The sequence below is a fragment of the Notothenia rossii genome, assembly GCF_949606895.1.
Source record: "Notothenia rossii genome assembly, chromosome: 6".
Lineage (NCBI taxonomy): Eukaryota > Metazoa > Chordata > Actinopteri > Perciformes > Nototheniidae > Notothenia > Notothenia rossii.
Window position 1 is genome coordinate 77,141,713 of NC_136909.1, and position 18,560 is coordinate 77,160,272.

The following is an 18,560-nucleotide window of genomic DNA, read 5'->3' on the forward strand; positions in this document are numbered from 1 at the left end:
TACTCGGCCACCTGAGGGCTTTTACCGGCCAGAACACCAGCCTCAGCCGCCTCACCCTCACCCACTTAGTAGATCAGGCTCTCATTATGGAATGGCACCTGTGGCTCGTGCAGGGTGGGATCAAGGTCAGGGAGGGAGAGCTGGACCTCAAGCACCTGCATCGCCTCTGCCTCCTCCTCCACCTCCTCCAACAGCTCATGAGATGAGTCGGGCTTATAGGGAAGCAGCTGCAACTGCCGCCAAAATGACCCAAGATGGCCAGCGGGTCCCTTCTCGAGAGCCATCTCCTTCTCATTATAGTATGGAGCATGCATCTCCTCGGTATGCCAGTGAGCCTCCACCCATTGCTGGTCAGGTTGTCTATACTGATGTTAACGGCCGACCATTGGATCCGCAGCAGCAGGCTGCTACCTGTCTAGTTGTAGATCCTGCCAGTCAAGGTGTGATAATGAGGCAAGATCCCGCCTCACCCTACACTGCCCAACAGCAGCAATTACAGCAGCAACAATTACAGCAGCAGCAACTTCAACAGCAACAAATACAACAACAGCAGTTACAGCAGCAGCAACTTCAGCAACATCAAATACAACAGCAGCAACTTCAACAGCAACAACTTCAACAGCAACAATTACAACAGCAACAGCTTCAACAACAGCAGATACAGCAGCAGCAACTTCAACAAGATCAGTTGCAGCCGCATATGCAACAGCAACCCCTGCAACCTCCGCCTACCATGCCTCTCTCCGACCCTAGCCTTTCTATGACGGCTCCACTTCCTGCTCCACCGATCCCGATGCAGCCCGCCGCAGTTGCTCCAGCTGCACCTGTCCTTGTGCAGGCTCCCCAAACTTCACTCCCTCCTCCCCCAACCACTCCACTTCATGCTCTTCCTCCCCAAACTGCCCCACAGACACCTTTGCTTGTGGACCCCAGGAAAACCGTTGATCCTGAGTTCCTTGCCCTTCTGAGAAACGAAGGCATCTCAGAGAGCTCCATCTCCTCAATTATCCAGCAGGGATTTGACTCCACTAGCATGCTAGCTGTTATGGAGGACAACGATATCCGTACTGTCGCCCCCAACCTCGGCCAGGCTCGCGTTCTGTCTCGTGTGGTCCAAAACTGCAGGCGGCCCCATGAGGCGACGCCAGCCCCATCCCAACCTCAGACACCCATGCGAGGCCGCTCTAATAGCTTTAGCCATCGTTCGGACATCTACCACCAGCCCCCCCAGCAGCACCATCCAACCCACCCTTTACAGGCTTTAAATGTGGATGCTCACATGATGCCCCCACAGACCCCTGGGGCGATGCAGACCATCTCCCCAAGGATGGGAGAAGCAATGGGTAGGAGGCCCAACAGTGCCCCTTCTCAGCACCTCATGGAAGCTTCTGGAGGCTACCCAGGCCAACCCCCTCGCTCCCCGGGGCCATATGCAGGGGCGCTAATGCCTGCTCAAACAAGACCCATGTCCGCCTACTCTTCTGGGATGCCCATGCATGGTATGCAGATAATGCCCCAGCAAATGACTGGGTCAATGCCTGCCATGCCTGGGTCTATGCACTCCATGTCAGGTATGCCACAGAATATGCCCGTGTCCATGCCAGCTTTACCACAGCCACCACAACAGGTACCAAAAGCCTACTCTACCAATTACACAGTGCCCATGGAGCTGATGAAGAGGGACAGGAATGTAATGCCATTATCACCCATGCACAGCCCTCACCCCAGTCCTCAGATGATGCGTAAGGGTGGGGGTACTGTACAGGATAATGCCCTTGTCTCTATGGGACCATCAGGTCAAGGACAAGTTGCCCTGACTGCTAACCAGAAGCTAAGTCGACGCACGGGTCCACCAGTCATCGTGTCCACTATGGCGTCTCCAGAAACAAGTAAATCCCCTTTTTTTTGCCTTTTATCTTTATCCTTTTGCTTTTTCTTGGCTATTTCAAACTTTTTTAATAGATAAGGAAATTGATTTGTACTAGAGGTTCTCATATTTGGCATGCTTTATGTAAGTCAACATTCTCTTGTCTTTGAACAGCTCTACAAAGCAGAGCTGTGGCATTGTTAAGAATCAGATCATGCTTTCACAATTTACATTTCCTAGAGCCATGAAGTAGACTGAAAGCAACAACTTCAGTATTAGGTTGCAGCCTCTCTTTGAAAAATAGGAATACCAGAGCTTTCTTTCCATCCTTTATTGTGATGAATCATTGGTTCATACCATCTCTGTCAAATGAGTGATTTTTTTGTATTCTGGTTATTCGAAACCATCATTCAGCTGAGAAGCATGTGAGATATATTCAGCTGAATGTGTTTGTTGCTGGTATGTAATGCATGATACCTGACCTTAAGAAAGTCCAAACACAATGTTAATGTTAAAAAAAGCATTTTAAAAAGAAATTGTTTTATCTTCCTGGTAAGTGCTGACATTTGTTTGGGAGTTTCTTCTCGTTTATTCAGCAATTGATACATGGTGTGTTTTTCTTCTTATCTACTCCATTGGAGCAAAAAATAAATTGCTTGCTGCCTCAATTTTTTTCGAATGCTTTGACAGGATTATTATTTATAAACCCAAAAAGGGCAACTTTTTCTTAGAAACTATGGCAATCCATTTCCAGTTCTTCTGGTTTCTGCATTTTCCTTGATCATAAAAAGATAGTTAAATCCAGCTTTCTTGTCTGCTAGTGCTTATCTCTGTAGGAGCCAGATTTGTCAGTCTTCTGTACACTTTGTGTGAAGTCCTTTATTATTTCTGTAATCTCATGCAATTCTTTTGTCAGAATGACACATCGCCCCATTAAATACAACACAAAATGGCATTGATGAGGCGAAATATGGAGGATTTGGGCGGAACAGCTGTCAACATCATTTCTGATACCTTTTAGATTTTAACAACCATGCACTGTCTTCATGTTACAGTCTGTCAGTTGCTGCATTCATTTCTGAACAGTACACATTAAGGATTCTCTGCCCAGATAAGTCGGATATGTGTCGTGAATGTTAATGGTTTTCTGACATGCATGTTAGATTGTGTGTTAGTTTGCAATAGTGTGCTACTCTGCATTTGTGAACACTATGCATGATTGGGTTTGCCTCAGTCTATTTGCATATATTTTTCTCATTTAGCTGGTATACTGACTGTATTTAATGGCAATGGTTAGTAATTACAGCAAAAGCTCAGAGCACTTTTTAAAATCACACGATCTGCCTCAACCTTACAGTATTCATATAGGTGCGGTGTTTTCAGCATTAGCGGTATGTTGTTTTTTAGCTGTAGAGTGACTGCAGCTGTTTTTGATGAAGTCCTTTCTGCTCTGCCTCACACCATCTCCCCACGTGGATGTCTTATTGCATTATGATAATAAGGGTGCATCATTGTATCCTAGAAAGGCTTTACAGCCACTCAGGCTACACAGCTCTCCTTCAGTCTTGCTGCTTTCAAGGTGTAACGCTGACTTGCTTGAAATAGCAATTAGTTTTGTGTAGTTCTTCTGGAACTGATTTGCTCACAGTGATCAGGCCCTACATTTGAGGAAGTGAGTAAAAGACAAACTTTTCATTATTTGGTTCATCTCTTTTTCAAGCCGAATGTTGAATTTTAATATGTGTCTCAAGTTCTTCTTTCGATTCTGGTTTAAAATGAAATGCATTCAGTCAATGTGTGTATATTGTGTAATCACCTGAATCATCAACCCATGCCAGATTTAACCTTGATTCAGCATATTGAAATCTGCTACATCACAGTATCTTCTTTTCATGCCAAGGGCCTGACAAAAGAATATTTCAGACATTTTGGGCAATAAGGGCATTTTTCCCCATCAACAGCCGCTCACCAGAGGCTGATGGCAGCATCACTGGACAGATAAAATCGAATTACAGGGCTGACGGCCGATGTGTGATTGTGTCATTTTCTCCGTGCGGGTTGTAATGAGAAGAGAGGGGGTGGGGGGGGGGGGGGGGGTTAATCCTTTAGATCCTCCATTTCCACTGCTGCACTAATCCACAGATATTCTCATTTTGTTCAGATTTCCTGGTTTACTGTTAGACTGTGAACTAATGTACAGGTTGAAATGGACTTTAACAGGAGCAATGGGAGCAAAAGTATTTAACTGAGGCATTGTTGTTGTCTCTCTGATTTGAAGGCCCAAGTGAGCCGATATTTAAAGGTCCCTGTTGCTTGGCTGTCAAAACAGATTTCTGCTCTTTGCACAGACAGACACATGCTTTAGAAAATAATTTCTTCGAGTCTGCCCCGGACACACACATCACTTTGTTAGTACACACACACAATCGGCGGAGTAGACCTCATTTGCATGTGGCTGACATTTGTTGCTTTAGTAATTTCATCTGTTAATGGACACAGCCGCAAAGCTGCTCTGAAAGCATATTCCTAAATTGTATGTTGCTAGGCAACGTGGGTTTTGGTGGTAATCGTAGGCAGATTTGCTTCTGGTTAAAGGGTCGGTCCATTGTCAGGAAACACTGCAAATGTACATGTTACTTATTTTTTTCTACAAGACGGCTGGCTGAGCTGATGCATTTGGAAGAAAGTGTTAATGAATAACATCATGCACTTATTTTCTTGAGGGATGAATACAAAATGGGAGGTTTTCAAATGAAGATGTGATTTTAGAATATTTTGTCAGGTAGGATAATTATATTTGATGGCAGCAATAGCACATTTTTCATGGCTTAAGATTCGATCAGTAATGAGCTTATGATATCTCCTGATATTCTGACAGCCTCTAACGGTTCATCAGTTACGGCATCAAGTTGCATCAACAACCGGAAATAATTTATCTGTGAACTAAAAGCTCTTGTGTAAATACAGATGGCATGCCCCCGCCCACCTCACTATATGGTGCTTTGTGGAATACCCTTGAGGAAGACCCCGCCTTTACATGACTAACTATGCATCCCCATCCCCCACACCGGCATAATCATCATATATGATACTGTGGCACTTCCACTCTTTAACCTCCACCCTGCACAGTGTGTAGCTCTCCCCCCGTGGACTCCAGCCAGGCGACCTGATGCCAGCTCAGGTCAGTTCTGCTCTGCGTGGCTTATACTAACTGCAATTTGTTTGGCCTTGTCGAGGCCTAGCGGGATGATGGGGGAGGGTCGTGGCATATTAGATCTGGAGATGGCAGATTATGTATTAACAGGGTCCAGATCGAAGCTTCAGGCCGTTTTTACAAAGTGAGGGATTAAGGAAGAGAGAGAGGGAGGGAGATATAGACCTACTATTGATGGATGATGATTGCTGCTCTCTGGGTGGGGGAGGGGAAACGGGGCGTTGACAGCTGTCACTCAACCTTGGACTCTCCATGTTAGACAAGGTTAGCTGTCAATGTGGCATTTACACTCTGAGGGTCAAACTTTGGCCTTAATCTGGGCTGACAGTCAAAGGTTGTTTTTGTTATGCTTTTGGTGACTCAGTAAAATATATTTGTCCCTTCTGCCCCAAGAGTGGCTTACTAATGCCACAACCTTGAAAAATGCAGAACTTGGATTAAACTCGGGAATTTCCAAAGCAACTATGGATAGACATAAACATTATCGTTATTGTACTTTTTGACATTTTTTTGCAGTTATAATTGTATACAAAGTGTCTGGAAGTTGACATTCATCCAATGCGTCGATGCATATGAAACTCTTTTGGTTTAATAATTTGTACGAAGATCAAACTGTCTCTCATACCTGGTTGTTTGATTCAAAGATATACGTTTGTGTACATCAAAATGCAAGGAGTGTTTTATTTGATCGAGTCATATTCAGATACTGGGTCAATGTGAATAAATTGAGAAATGATGTTGCAGGATTTTGTTGGCTGAGGCTCATGGGTGTTGTAGTATTTAGAGCAAAACCAATTCAGTGGTAAAAATGTGATTTCTCTGAATAATTAAATCTGATTGCCATAACATAAACCTGTCGTTTAAATATGAAGGATACAGCTGTGCTTGATGTTGAGAAACATTTAGGATATCATAGCCAGAACAATTCAAAATCCTCCGACATCACACACACTATGCAGCCTGTGTGTAGAACCATATGAGCGTTGCTTGTAGTGTGTGTATGCATGTGCAAACTGCTGTTAACAGGTGAAGTGTGTGTGGCACAGTGAAGAGTTAATCTCCCCACCAGATGTTCCACTTAATATCAGGCACTGATTTCCTTCCCTCATGGGGACATACATTTCTTGGTAATACACTGCCAGGACTAGATAAACAACTCTTGAGTAATATGTTGTTCTTCTTCTCTTTGTGTAAATTGATCCCAGTTTCTCTTTCTCCCCCTTCCCTTTGCAAATTAATTGTTTTTTGGAAATGATTTGGCTATGACCCTCATGAGACCAGTGAGTGGGGGGAAAAAGACGTTTGAGAGAGGAATATGTAAACGTCATACCCAGCTCAGCAAATTCATTCATGACTGTGGTTGTGGGTTTCAGCCCGTCTGCACGAAACATAAGGGAAACGAGGAAAGTGAAGAAGGGCCGAACAGAGAAAAAGATTGAGCAAAAAAGAGCAAGGACTGGAGTTAAATGCAAAGAGAGATGCTTTAGATGAGATAGTGTGGAAGTGACTGCTGTTTCTGTTTGTGTCTCGATAATTGTGTGTACAGAATATACAACAAAACAACTGTATGGGTGCCATGAAAAGAAACTGGACCGTGAAAGGTAAAGCCTGGTCGTGGAGCTGAAAAAGCTCTTTCTTGCCAGTTTGCTGCATCGTTTCAGACTTGAAATTCAGGTTATGCGAGCAGAAGCAAAGAAAGACAGACACAACAGGTCACATGCTCAACGTTTGTAGCTCAAAAAAGAAGGGGAAAAAAGCAACGGAACGAGAGGCTTAGAGAACCTGACTCCAACTTTCCTCGTAAAATCTCAATTCCCCTCATTTTCATTACTTTCCTATCCTCTTTACCTTTCATTTCCTCCTCTTTCCTTTTTTTCCTTTTTGATTTCCCTTTTTGTCCCCTTCCTTCCTTTCCACCTACTTCCTTCTTCTCTATGTGCCAACTGGGGAGTCACCCTGAATTATTCATTTTTGAGAAAATGAAATCTTCACGGGTGTTAAACCAGAGTGAAGAAGAAACAGAGCTGACCATGTTCTCTGTGTGTAGCGTGTGTGTGGTTGTGTGTGTGTGTGTGTGGTTGTGTGTGTGACCAGGCGTTGCAGAACATGACACTTTGCTTGGCTGTGTTTTAACAAAAGCGTGGTGGGGATATGTTTAGAGGTGCAGATGAATCTCATTTGCACCCTAGGAAAATATTATACATTTCTCAGTAGGCATGTCAGTGGTGTTCAGTATCACACAGCGCTGTAAATGGGATTGTGTTTCACAGTGTTTCTAGTCCCGTGTGTGTGTGTGTGTGTGTGTGTGTGTGTGTGTGTGTGTGTGTGTGTGTGTGTGTGTGTGTGTGTGTGTGTGTGTGTGTGTGTGTGTGTGTGTGTGTGTGTGTGTGTGTGTGTGTGTGTGTGTGTGTGTGTGTGTGTGTGTGTGTGTGTGTGTGTGTGTGTGTGTGTGTGTGTGTGTGTGTGTGTGTGTGTGTGTGTGTGTGTGTGTGTGTGTGTGTGTCTACATGTACGTGACTACATGTGTGTGAGCAGCCATCACCGCATATTTGATCCAACATTTATATTTTGTTTTTTTCAGATATTTTGCCAAAATACACATTTCCGAGAAAGCTGAACTTAAGGCAGCCAGTTAGCGGATGAGTCAATATCTGTGTGTGGGAGTGTGTATGTGTGCGCGCATATTTGCCCATGTATTTGTTCACTGTTTCATGTTTCATGGATGCCTGTTCACACCCTATTTGTCTAAGCCTGCAGCATACATAAGGGGGTGTAATAAGCATCGCCTTCCCCCATTCAACCCCCCCATCCACACACACACACACACACACACACACACACACACACACACACACACACACACCCACCCCCCCCCTCTTGCACATCCTCCTTTACATCTCTTTCTCTCTATAATCAGGCCAGTTGGCCCAAGCCACAGAGAAAGAGAAAGGTGGAGGAGGAGAGTGATGGTGTTGGAGAGGTGGAGCGATGCACAGACGGGGAATGAATGGGAGAACAAGAATTTATGTGCTGCGATCGCCTCCCTTTTAAAAAGAGAAAACCAAAAAACCCTCAACATCTGTTGTCCACCTGCAGCTGTGCCATCTCTGTGTCTCCCTCGTTGTTATTTTTCTCACTGTCCCTCTTCTCCTTTCACCGTCATTCGTTCTTCAATCGTTTGGCAGCAGCTCATCATGTAGATCACAGGAGGCAGATGGGCTGGTGAATTTTAGAGGTCAAATTATACTTTAAATCCCTTCTCCCTCAAGCGCTTTCTTTTCATGAATGAGTCTATTTGACTCCAGGCCTGGTTTGTGGGCTCTGGTTACATGGTGTAACCAAACCTCCTCAATGAGCCCTTTAAACTCACTACGCTCCTGTTGAACTTACACTAAATACAGGCAGTACATTCACAATACGCACAGTACGTACAATACTGCAGAATACTATAAGGGAAAGCTTTGGTTCTGTTGATTAATCTATTGATTCGCTTTTTAACTAATTGTATAAAAGTGTAGAAGTGTATGAAGGAAACTGCCAAAAAATGCAATTGGTTTATCTTTACCACTCCTTAAACTTGGACGGGATCTTTAAACATGAAATAAGAAAGAGTTACCTTAAATGCAGCCGATCAACATTCATGCACTGTAATATCTGATCTATAGTATCTGGAAATTCTGTTTATGTAATATCTTTCATGCACTAGTAGCAAGAATTGCATGTTACTAGCCAACTAACTGATCATTTTCATTATTGATTAATCTACTGGTTACATTTTTGCTTAAAGGTGGGGTAGGTCATTTTGGAGAAACCAGCTCGAGTGCGCTAGAATTTGAATACAGCCGGAACAAATCTGCCACTTCCTTACAGAGCCCCTCCTCCAACACACATGAACGCGCACATGACCAATGAGGGAACGTGATTAATTTGTGCACAGATGGAAGGCTGACAGGCAGGTAGGCCATCCAGTTATTTTAGCCAGGCCGGCTCAGATGATTGGTCGTGCTTTTTACTACGGCTTCCACAGATGACAATTTTTCATGGATTTTTTGTCAAAGCACTTCAGATATTCATTGCTATCGGGATGTTAAGAGCATTCCATGGAATATAACAAAAAGTGTATCTCGAGCCGGTTTCTCAAACTTACCTACCCCACCTTTAAGTAATCAAGTATTTGGTCTATGAAATCTGAAAAATGTGGATTTCAAAATCCCCCGCTTAAATGTTTCTTTTGTCCAATCAACAGTCCAAACACTAAAGTATTCTCTTTACTATGATGCAACTCTATGAAACAAGCAAATATTTACATTTAAAAGAAAATCATAATCTATTATTATAGACACATGCATTTCCAAACATTTGGACTACCTATGTCCTTTTCAATTTACACACGTCATCTATTGCACGTCTGTCCGTCCTGGGAGAGGGATCCCTCCTCTGTTGCTCTCCCTGAGGTTTCTCCCATGTTCCCCTTTAAACTGTGGGTTTTTCTCTGGAAGTTTTTCCTTGTACGATGTGAGGGTCAAAGGACAGAGGGTGTCGTATTGTCATACTGATATTCTGTACAAACTGTGAAGTCCACTGAGACAAATGTAACATTTGTGATATTGGGCTATATAAATAAACATTGATTGATTGATAATGTTTTATGTCAATTATGAAATACTAGTTGCACTATTGAACTATACCAGTTGGCAGAGAGCATGTTTACTCTAACACGGTGTTGTGTCTACGTGTGTTGACCTGGAAGCTCTTCTTAACCCTCATTACCAAAATCCTTTTTAAGGCGTCTGACAGAGACAAAGTGTCAGGCTGCCCTCTCAGAGTAGTAAACATGCTAATCTGTTAGTCTGTGCTTTGGTTTGACTCTCAGATCAATACGACTGGGAGGGATTTTCCTGATTGTTACCCTAAGTTCACCTTTTTGAAATTGATTGTGCTCAAGTCTGCAAGAACACACACAATCTGAGACACACTTCAGGCTTGTTCTCAGTAGCAGGTGTGTGGAAATATCTTTCAGACATCAGAAATCATTTATCACAGGATTTTCCATTAAAAGGAATTTTCACTGAATTTGTGTGCTGCACTTCAAGATTGAGTTTTGTCTGCATGTCATTCCTCCAGTGTGGTTTCATGAACACCTACAGGCCTCCTTTTATGAAGAAGTCATCAGCTGTGTCTCTGGATTTGCTCGCGCGTCCTGATCCTTTGTGCAAGCACGACAAGTATCGAGGAGAATGCTTTGTCGAAGCCTAGAAATGTGGCGCTCAATGGCTCGTTGAACTGCGAAACCAATCAAAGTCGTGTTAAAGAGCGAGGATAAAAATCACACACTTAGATCGTGAGGGAGAGTTTGTGAGCAAGAGGGAGAAGTGAGACTGAGAAGAAGGGGGGGGGGGGAAGGGGGCTGGCACTCTTATAGGACCGTGAAGGCCAGATCACAAATAATAAAACCGAAAGGGAGGGAGGGAGGGAAGGAGGGAAGGAGGGAAGGAGGGGAGGGAAAAAAGAGGGAGAAGGAAAATATGTTGAGGGAAAGGGGAAGGTCGGAGAGAATGGAAGAGGGAGTCGAACGTGTGCCAGTAGCGCTGCACCTCTCGCTGTGACTGGTGCTCTTCAAGGATTTTTTCCCCCCCGTCTCTTTTATTTACCTCCCTCTTTTCTTTTCTCCTGCATAGCTGTGGCACCGGCTTGTTTTCTCTGTCTTTTTTTCTCGCCTTTTGCCATTTTTCTCCCCCCACCCCTTCCTCTCTCTCTCTCTCTCTCGCTCGCTCGCTCTCTCTCTCTCTCTCTCTCTCTCTCTCTCTTTCACTCTGTCTCTCTGTGACTCGCAACAAAAGGCTGACGGAGTGAGCCTGACGTCTGAATGAATAGCCCAAACCTGCCGTGAAGGGAAGAGAAGAGAGAGACGGAGCGAGAGAGAAGCGGCTGACGAGAAAAAAAAGAAGAAGATACAAGTGATCTGACTGAAGAGGCGGAAGGAGGAGGACGCTCTGAAGTGCCGATCTCCGGCTGAAGACGAATAGAGATCCAATTTTTTTTTTTTTCCTCCCCCCCCTCATTGGAGATTAAAGGAGTTGACGGCGCTGCTTTAGCCACACGGGGGGTTTACGATCATAGTTCTCCCCCCGCGCCCACTGCCCTCCTGTGCCACCTTCCATTTTTTTCTTTCAACTCAAGAGTACCAGTCGTCTGAGAAAGAGAAATGGAGCTTCTGGGAGTGAGGTGATGAAGGAGGACAGATTTGGAAACAAGCAGTGGGAGATCAAGAGAAGACAGACAGACAGAGAGAGGGAGGTGAGAGGAGGAGGTAGAGAGGAGAGGATAACCCCGGGCATACTGTGTGAGAATAACCCCCCCCCCCCCATCCCACTTCTTTTCTATTTTTTTTTGTCCCTCCACCACATTTCCTCTGCCATGTGCAGCTCCTGATTTGAAGAATGTGGAGACAGCATTTCCCAGGCAAGGAGCATGTTTCACATTGTGTAGTGCGCGTGTGTGTGTGTGTGCGTGCGTGCGTGTGTGTAATGGCGAGAGGTGGGGGAGGAGGGAGATGGGTTTGGCTTTAAGGCTAATGAGCCTCTTATGTTTTTGCAATGAAGTGTGTCATGAAATCAGTGTGTGTGTGTGTGTGTGTGTGTGTGTGTGTGTGTGTGTGTGTGTGTATGAGGGCAACATCAGTGTGTGAGTGTTTCCTTGGTTTGAAACCACAGACCTCTGCACTGCAGCGAGAGGAGGCGAGATTAGACGGGCTGTCATTTAAAGGGTCAAAGGTCACAGAAGAATGGGCATCAGAGTGGCTCTGTTTGAGAGTGTTAATGGGCGCTCCTGTGTGTGAATGCTGTCCGTCACAGGGTGTGTATTCAGACGAAAATAATGATGTATGTCAAGCGAGTTTTTGAAATGAATCTGATTTATCCGGGGTCATTTTAATGCTTTTAAAAATGGAAATAATATAAAAATAATCAGTAATTTCCAGTTGAAAATTATATAAAAAATCTGATTTCCCCAAAAACGACTAGTTTAATACTTAGGGCTCAAATTGGCAGTTGATTTTCAATTTCTCCTCATTTCTCAGCTTTGTCCAAATCGCAAAAAATACCATATTAACTTAAACTAACCAGTAATGTCAGCAGTTAATATCTTTTGCATAGGTACAAAAAAACCTGCTGATAATGTTGGTTTGTATGTAATTGTTCCTGACCTGCACACACTAGTTTGTGTGTGTGTGTGTTTGCATTGCATGTGAAGTAAAGCTCGAGTGCACTGTCCGCTGTTCATCAGCACTGACAGCTGCTTTTGTCTCAGGACCCCGGTTGTTTTCAGGCCTTGCTAGCGAAGCACAAAAGAAAACATTTAAAGAGGAGATGCTGATTGATGGATGCTCCTCTCTCTCACTTTGTGTTGTATTTACCGCTGACACCACCTGTGATATCTTTGTCAACGAATGTTTTCCCCCTTTCTTCCTCCTCTCTCCTTATCCACTTTTACATGTAATTTCACCCTTCCCTCCTCTCTCATCCTTTTATCTCTCCCCACCCTCGCCCCTCTTGGCTGGGCGTTGGGTGGTGATAAGTTTGGAGGAGGGCAGGCGGAGGGAGGACAAACAAAGTCTTTGTGTGTCCACATAGTGGAACAAGAAACAGGCTGCGGTGGCGGCGGTGTAGCCGGGCGCTGATAGGGTCCGGTGGGGGCCTGGAGGAGGCAAGTCTGCCAAAAAAAAGATTACACCTCCCTTCTTTTTTCTACAGATGCCAAGGGATCGTAAACACACTAAGAAAGTAGACACTCCCAAGAATACAGGCGCCGGTTTCTTGTTAGGATGTATGCACAGTTAAAGAGCGCAACATTGCTGTTTTTATTGTAAGTCGCATTCAGGTCGACATTCACTACAGAACAGAAGGAGAGTAGAAGGGAGAATTGAGAGCTGTGAATGCCCTTGAACATTTTATCCAACAAAATGACATCCCGGATTATCACTGGTCATTTATGGTTATCATCTGTGGGTGGCTGTGAAGCTAAGTGCAGCCAAACTCATTGTCAGTGTGGGTGTGCACAGTACCACAGCGAGCACGTTGGTATTCCTGAAGTCTCCTAGAAAAATGCTGCAGAGAAACACCGATCGTGCCACTTCACGCTCTGTGTTTGGGTTGCCAGGTTGTGTGGCCTGAGGCACGTTGCCTGTTGGGGGCAAGATTCAATATCATGAAATCAAGCTTTTCCTGTCACCGCTGCACTTGCCACAAAGAGATCCCACTGGGTTATCGTCTGGGCCCCCTCCTCTTCTCACCCCTCGGACTATCCCATCACTGAGGCCCCCAGCTTGGGAGTTGCTAGGTAACCAGAACCAGCTGTTGGTCCTAAGCCCGTTTAGCCCGTTTTGGCTCGGCGTCAACTGCGGAGTAGTTTTCTCTAAAAGCTCGCTGTGAACTCAGCGACCGCCGCTGTGGCCCTGACATCATCGTGCTATGGAAAATCTTCCTCACTTCCTTTTTGTTTTTACAGTTTTATTGTTCCATTGATGCGGGGCCGATGTAGGAGCACCCACATAGTATCCCACCAGTTTGAGCGTTTCATGACCTTTTAAACTATGAGGAAGGAAATGGGAAATAGAGGGAAAGGAATGAGATGGTGAGTGGCGAGGGTTTCCTAGAGAGATTCACCTGTAATATTGAACCAAGTAAAAAAAGACACGCGATTTTGAAACTGCTGTGTAGCTCCTCTGTGAGATGAGGATACTAAACTGTCTCAGAAGGCTATTAAGAGATATTTGAGATGGCACAGAACAACGTGTTATTATTCAGGAAATCACAACAGAGCAGGTAAGTTAATACCACTCTGCAGTCCCTCAAGTGGACAATTTAGCTTTCAAAATGTGGGATGAACTCACAAACAAACCACAAGTAAATCTATTGGGAGTGCATTAACTTCCAAATGAAACCCTCTTTTTTTTTACTCAGCCGAGGCGTGTTGGAGATCCATGAAACCACAAAACCAGAGCAAACCATCTGTCAGAAAATGGAGCTTTAGAAACGAAGATAATTGATGTTATTAAATAACTATTTAAAGATTGGTTTTCAAACCATAGAGGAGAAATACAGGTTTGAGCTGTTGTTTATTTTCTTTCATTGATTGTTTGTGCTCTATTTAAGAAATTATCCTTCTCCCTCTGAAAAACTCTGACTCACAGCTCCTGGCAGCGAAGCTTTCTGAGCTGCTTTTCCAAGATCTCTCCTTCCAAACGAGAGAATTAGACACAAGATCGTATTCACTAAAGAGAGGACGCATTTCTATGAGCTTTTTTTCCCTCTCAAGCGTTTGAAAAGATGACTTCTATTTCTGTTGTCAGAATCCAAAAAGGCTTTTTAGTTGGAACATCTGTAATCCATTTGTGGTTTAAACAGTACGCTCTTGCCAGCTCTGCCAAAAGTTTTCATACTTCCTGGAGAATTGTTCAGTTTGTAATTAGCATGGGCTAGAGGATGATATCAGTGTTAGTCCATTCAAGCTTCCCTTGAGGGATGCAACAACACATGACCTCCACTGATAAGACTATCTGCTGTCACACCAAACATGGTTTAGATTTACTTAGTCAAGCTGTGGGCTTTGTTTCTTTATGAGTTGCTGTCCTGCGAACAATGCTGGCTGTTGTGCTGCAATGATTAATACTTTGGGTACAATAACAGGAAATTGACACAAGCTATTTGCATTTTTATCCGAATGAGTACCAGCCAAAATATCTCAGCGCCTAATGTAAACCATCTTAGTGGTGTTGTTTCTACTGCTCATAGTTTACGTAACAGTAAATAGGCACTTTAATATCGACTCCGGTATGCATTTTTCCCTCCCGACTGAAAATGAGTCTGGTATTTTGTCTGGTGTTGGGTGGGACTCTGTGTTTGGACAAGAAGCGTTCTGGCTTTGCTTTCGTTTCATAAAGTCCAGGTTCTGGAGCTGGCAGCCGGGCGGGGCGGCTGGCAAGCTGCTGGAGGGAGAAAATAAAAAGATGGATGGAGGGAGGAAGGGAGAGAGAGTTGAATCTAAACAGAGAGAAAGTGGCAGGACACCAGTTAAGTTTAAAAAAAAGAGCCAGATGCAATCATTGCTTCATTCTTTAGCAGCTGGACCTCTGGTCTACAAGTGCTGGCACGAGAGCAGCTGCTGTGTGACGGTGGGGGAGGTGGGAGCCACCCAAGGGTGATTATTGGGATCAGACTTGTGTGTGTTCTCACTTTTAGCATTATTTGCCAGTTAAGAAATCAAGAACTGAGAAGATGTCTGTAGGGAGTCACTGTTTGATTTCTTATGATTTCATGATCTCTTCTTAACAAGTGTTGCTAATAACTATTACATGATCTCAACGTAACCCAAATCGCCTAATGATTAGATAAAAATGCGCCCTAGTGTTCTGAAGTTATTCGACTTAAATCAACAGACAAAAAGGTAACCATAGCTAGTGTTCTTACTGCTTTCATTCAACATCTATAGATGAGTGTTGTTACAGTCGTTTGCAGCTGCAATGTAATCCTGTGTCTCTGTGATATTCCCCGATGACCCATAATGTCAGTGAGGTAATCAGCCCCCTAGTTTACGACTGTTCTAACCAAATAAGGCCTTCAGTAGGGCAGTGTGATATTTGAATGATACTCACAGAACTGAAAAAGTGTGTGTGGTCAGTTCACAACCATCGTAATTCTGCCAACCAATACAATTGGGAAATTATTCACCGCATCAGATTTTTTTTGTTTACTCTTGCCATATTGTGATATTAATTTATGTCAATACACCACAAAGCTCAGCTCAGCTCTGTTTCTGTTTATTTTTCAGAAATATTTATGTTGGTTCCTTTTCAACCAAGATATGCAATGTGTGCTGCTCTCCTGATGGCTATAATCTTAAACACACATCAACCTTAACTGGTTCCATAACAAACCATCCAATGGGGTTTTCACACACTAACAAAGGACATAGAAAATGGTGAATAATAATTTCTTAGTCTTATTAGAGTGTAAGCAGTCAACACACAATGCTAATAGCGCTCTAAAAGTATTCTTTAAAAAACCCACCTCAAAAAAGTTCTCATTAAATCAACGTAAAGTGTTGCTTTTGTTAGTTTTCCATCAGAATCAGAAAACCTTGATTTGTCCCAAAGCGGTTTTATTTACAATTGTAAAAAAAAATTAAACGTACAAAAAATACATCCTCCATCCTGAGCTGTGTGATGCCAGAACAAGTGGAGTATTGAGACATGGTGCACTTATACATACATTATAGAAAAATAATAGCTTTTTGGCATTTCCTTAAAAAAGTCATCCCATATGTCGAAGACTCAGCCATATTTCTAAATAACATTTCCCGCCACCTTGTTGCTGATCCTTTTTTTCTTCAAAATGATGACGGCTCCTCCTCAACCTGACTTGGCAAGAGGAAATGTAGTGTAGTGTGCTTCTGACAGCGTGAGAATAGAGACTAAAGCCCCAAAACTCATTAACTGTGATGTGACAGACATTCCCTGGAGGGATGCTGATAAGAGGCCATTACAGAGCCTCAGTCAACAACACCTTTCCAATAGTGTGTGTTTATTTCTTTGTGAATACACATCATGATGGTCCGAGCAGCTGTGGATTTGTTTTTGTCTAAACCTGTCATCATGTATTATAAACATAGTCATTTTCATTTTTTTTTCTCTGTCTGAGGGGATTGTTTTACTCTTTTTAATCACTGGCCAGGTATCTGAGTCATTAAGAGCTTCATTAACAGCCTTGTTAGGTGTTAATTATCCACAGATTCATCATCACGCCACGTTCAGGCTTATTAGGCTCTAGAAAGGCTATTAGCCACGAGGAAATAATTAATCAACAGCAGTTTGACATATTTCCGACAAGTGATGCTGCTTTCTTTCTTTTGTATAGCAGCGGCTTCTTGTTTATGCGTGTGTGTATCAAGCAAGGGAGTTTCGCTGCTTTTTCTATCCTTTCATCTAAGAGTGTGTGTTGTCATGTGTGAACACAACGCGGCGTCTGTTAGATGATGGAAGGTAGTTTGTTGCTCGGTCTGAGCTGTGATACTGAACTCTGCAGGATGGTGATGAGAGGGCACAGAGAGCTGCAGACCCACAGCTGTGTTTGGCAAGCCGACCTCTCGCTAACACACACACACACACACACACACACACACACACACACACACACACACACACACACACACACACACACACACTCGGGTGAGAGTGAAGCATGCATTCAGCTTATACTAAGAACGGAAAGATGGAGGTCACTTCCACTATTTCTTTTTTATGCGTGTTTCTTCTTTGCTCATCATTCTTCTCTTTTGCCATTTAGGATTTTATGAAGCACTGCTTTTATTATGGGCGCTGCACTATAATAATAATATTGTTAATGATTGTAATGTAGTGTAATATAATAAAAACACTCTCTTTTAATCTCTACATCATTTTGAAAAAAAGGCCAAGGAGGCAGTTATACTACGTAGAACATTTACACCAAACACTAAAAATGGTAATCAGGAAACATAAAAGCAAAGCAATGATAATAAAAGTAACTGGAAGAAAAGGTCAGTAATAACTAGCAAAGCATCATTTCATTAAAATAAGTTGCAAGCAGATATTTGACTTAATAATATTCACTCTGCTGCTTTAAACTGCTTAATGATAGCTGTGAGGAATTATTGCACTTTAAAAGGTTGTGCAACTCGCGAGAGACAGATTTCGAAAGCAATTTTAAATTTGAAAAACACAGCAGCAAAGATATCCTCATTTGTAATGTCTAGCATGGCTGAAGCTGCAGAAACACTACATTTCCCACAATGCAATGTGGGAATAATAGCTTCTTTCATAACAGGCTGTCCTGCCTTCCTAATGCTCACATATTTTAGAACTTCTGATTCCAGTTAGAAGCTTTTCTGTTAAAAAATGCTGTCACAAGCAATCATGTGTGCACTCAGTTGAATAACCTTTTAAAGGACCAACCACATTTTGAAAGAGTGATCACTCATCTGTGTCTATAAACCCTGCAAGCAGACAACACACCTGAGATGTGGAGTTTAGGAGAAACTATAATACAAACCCTCATCCCAATTTTCTCACCTCCGAGATGTCTGAATGTGGTTCACCTTCCTCCGTCGTTTGAAAGAAATAGAGACAGAAAGCAATCATTACAGAAGTTAATCCTGATAAAAGTGCAGGTTGGATTTCTTTCTGTCAATGCTGTTATATGTATGACATGCGATAAGCTCTCTTTTAAATTAATCCGCTGTTTCATACTGATAGGGAAAGCGCAGATGTTCTGTTTTTTCCTTCTGTGTGTTGAGTTACAGCATCGAGCTCTACATCATTTACAGCCTATGTTTTTTCAGCATGCTTCTAGCGCTGGATGTTTTCAGATGGTATAGCAGCACAGAGATGCAGCTTGCAAGAGGCACAATGTAAATTCAAGTTTGTAGGTGCATTGAGAACCTTCT

The 18,560-nt window shown here is 43.2% G+C and overlaps 1 protein-coding gene across 9 annotated transcripts in view; it reads left to right on the forward strand.

The window, feature by feature from the left end:
- The window catches only part of ctbp2a (C-terminal binding protein 2a), a 67,919-nt gene that overhangs the window by 31,736 nt on the left and 17,623 nt on the right, over positions 1-18,560 (forward strand). Inside the window, exon 1 of one of the 9 annotated variants that reach the window (XM_079688368.1) lies at positions 10,656-11,424. The exons of 6 other annotated variants lie outside the window; for them this stretch is intronic. In XM_079688368.1, the coding sequence (XP_079544494.1) occupies positions 11,310-11,424 (115 nt within the window). In that variant the 5' untranslated portion in view covers positions 10,656-11,309. Of the gene's footprint in view, positions 1-10,655; positions 11,544-18,560 lie in introns of those variants that run through there. 2 more of the 9 variants (XM_079688374.1, XM_079688373.1) reach the window with 2 other exon arrangements.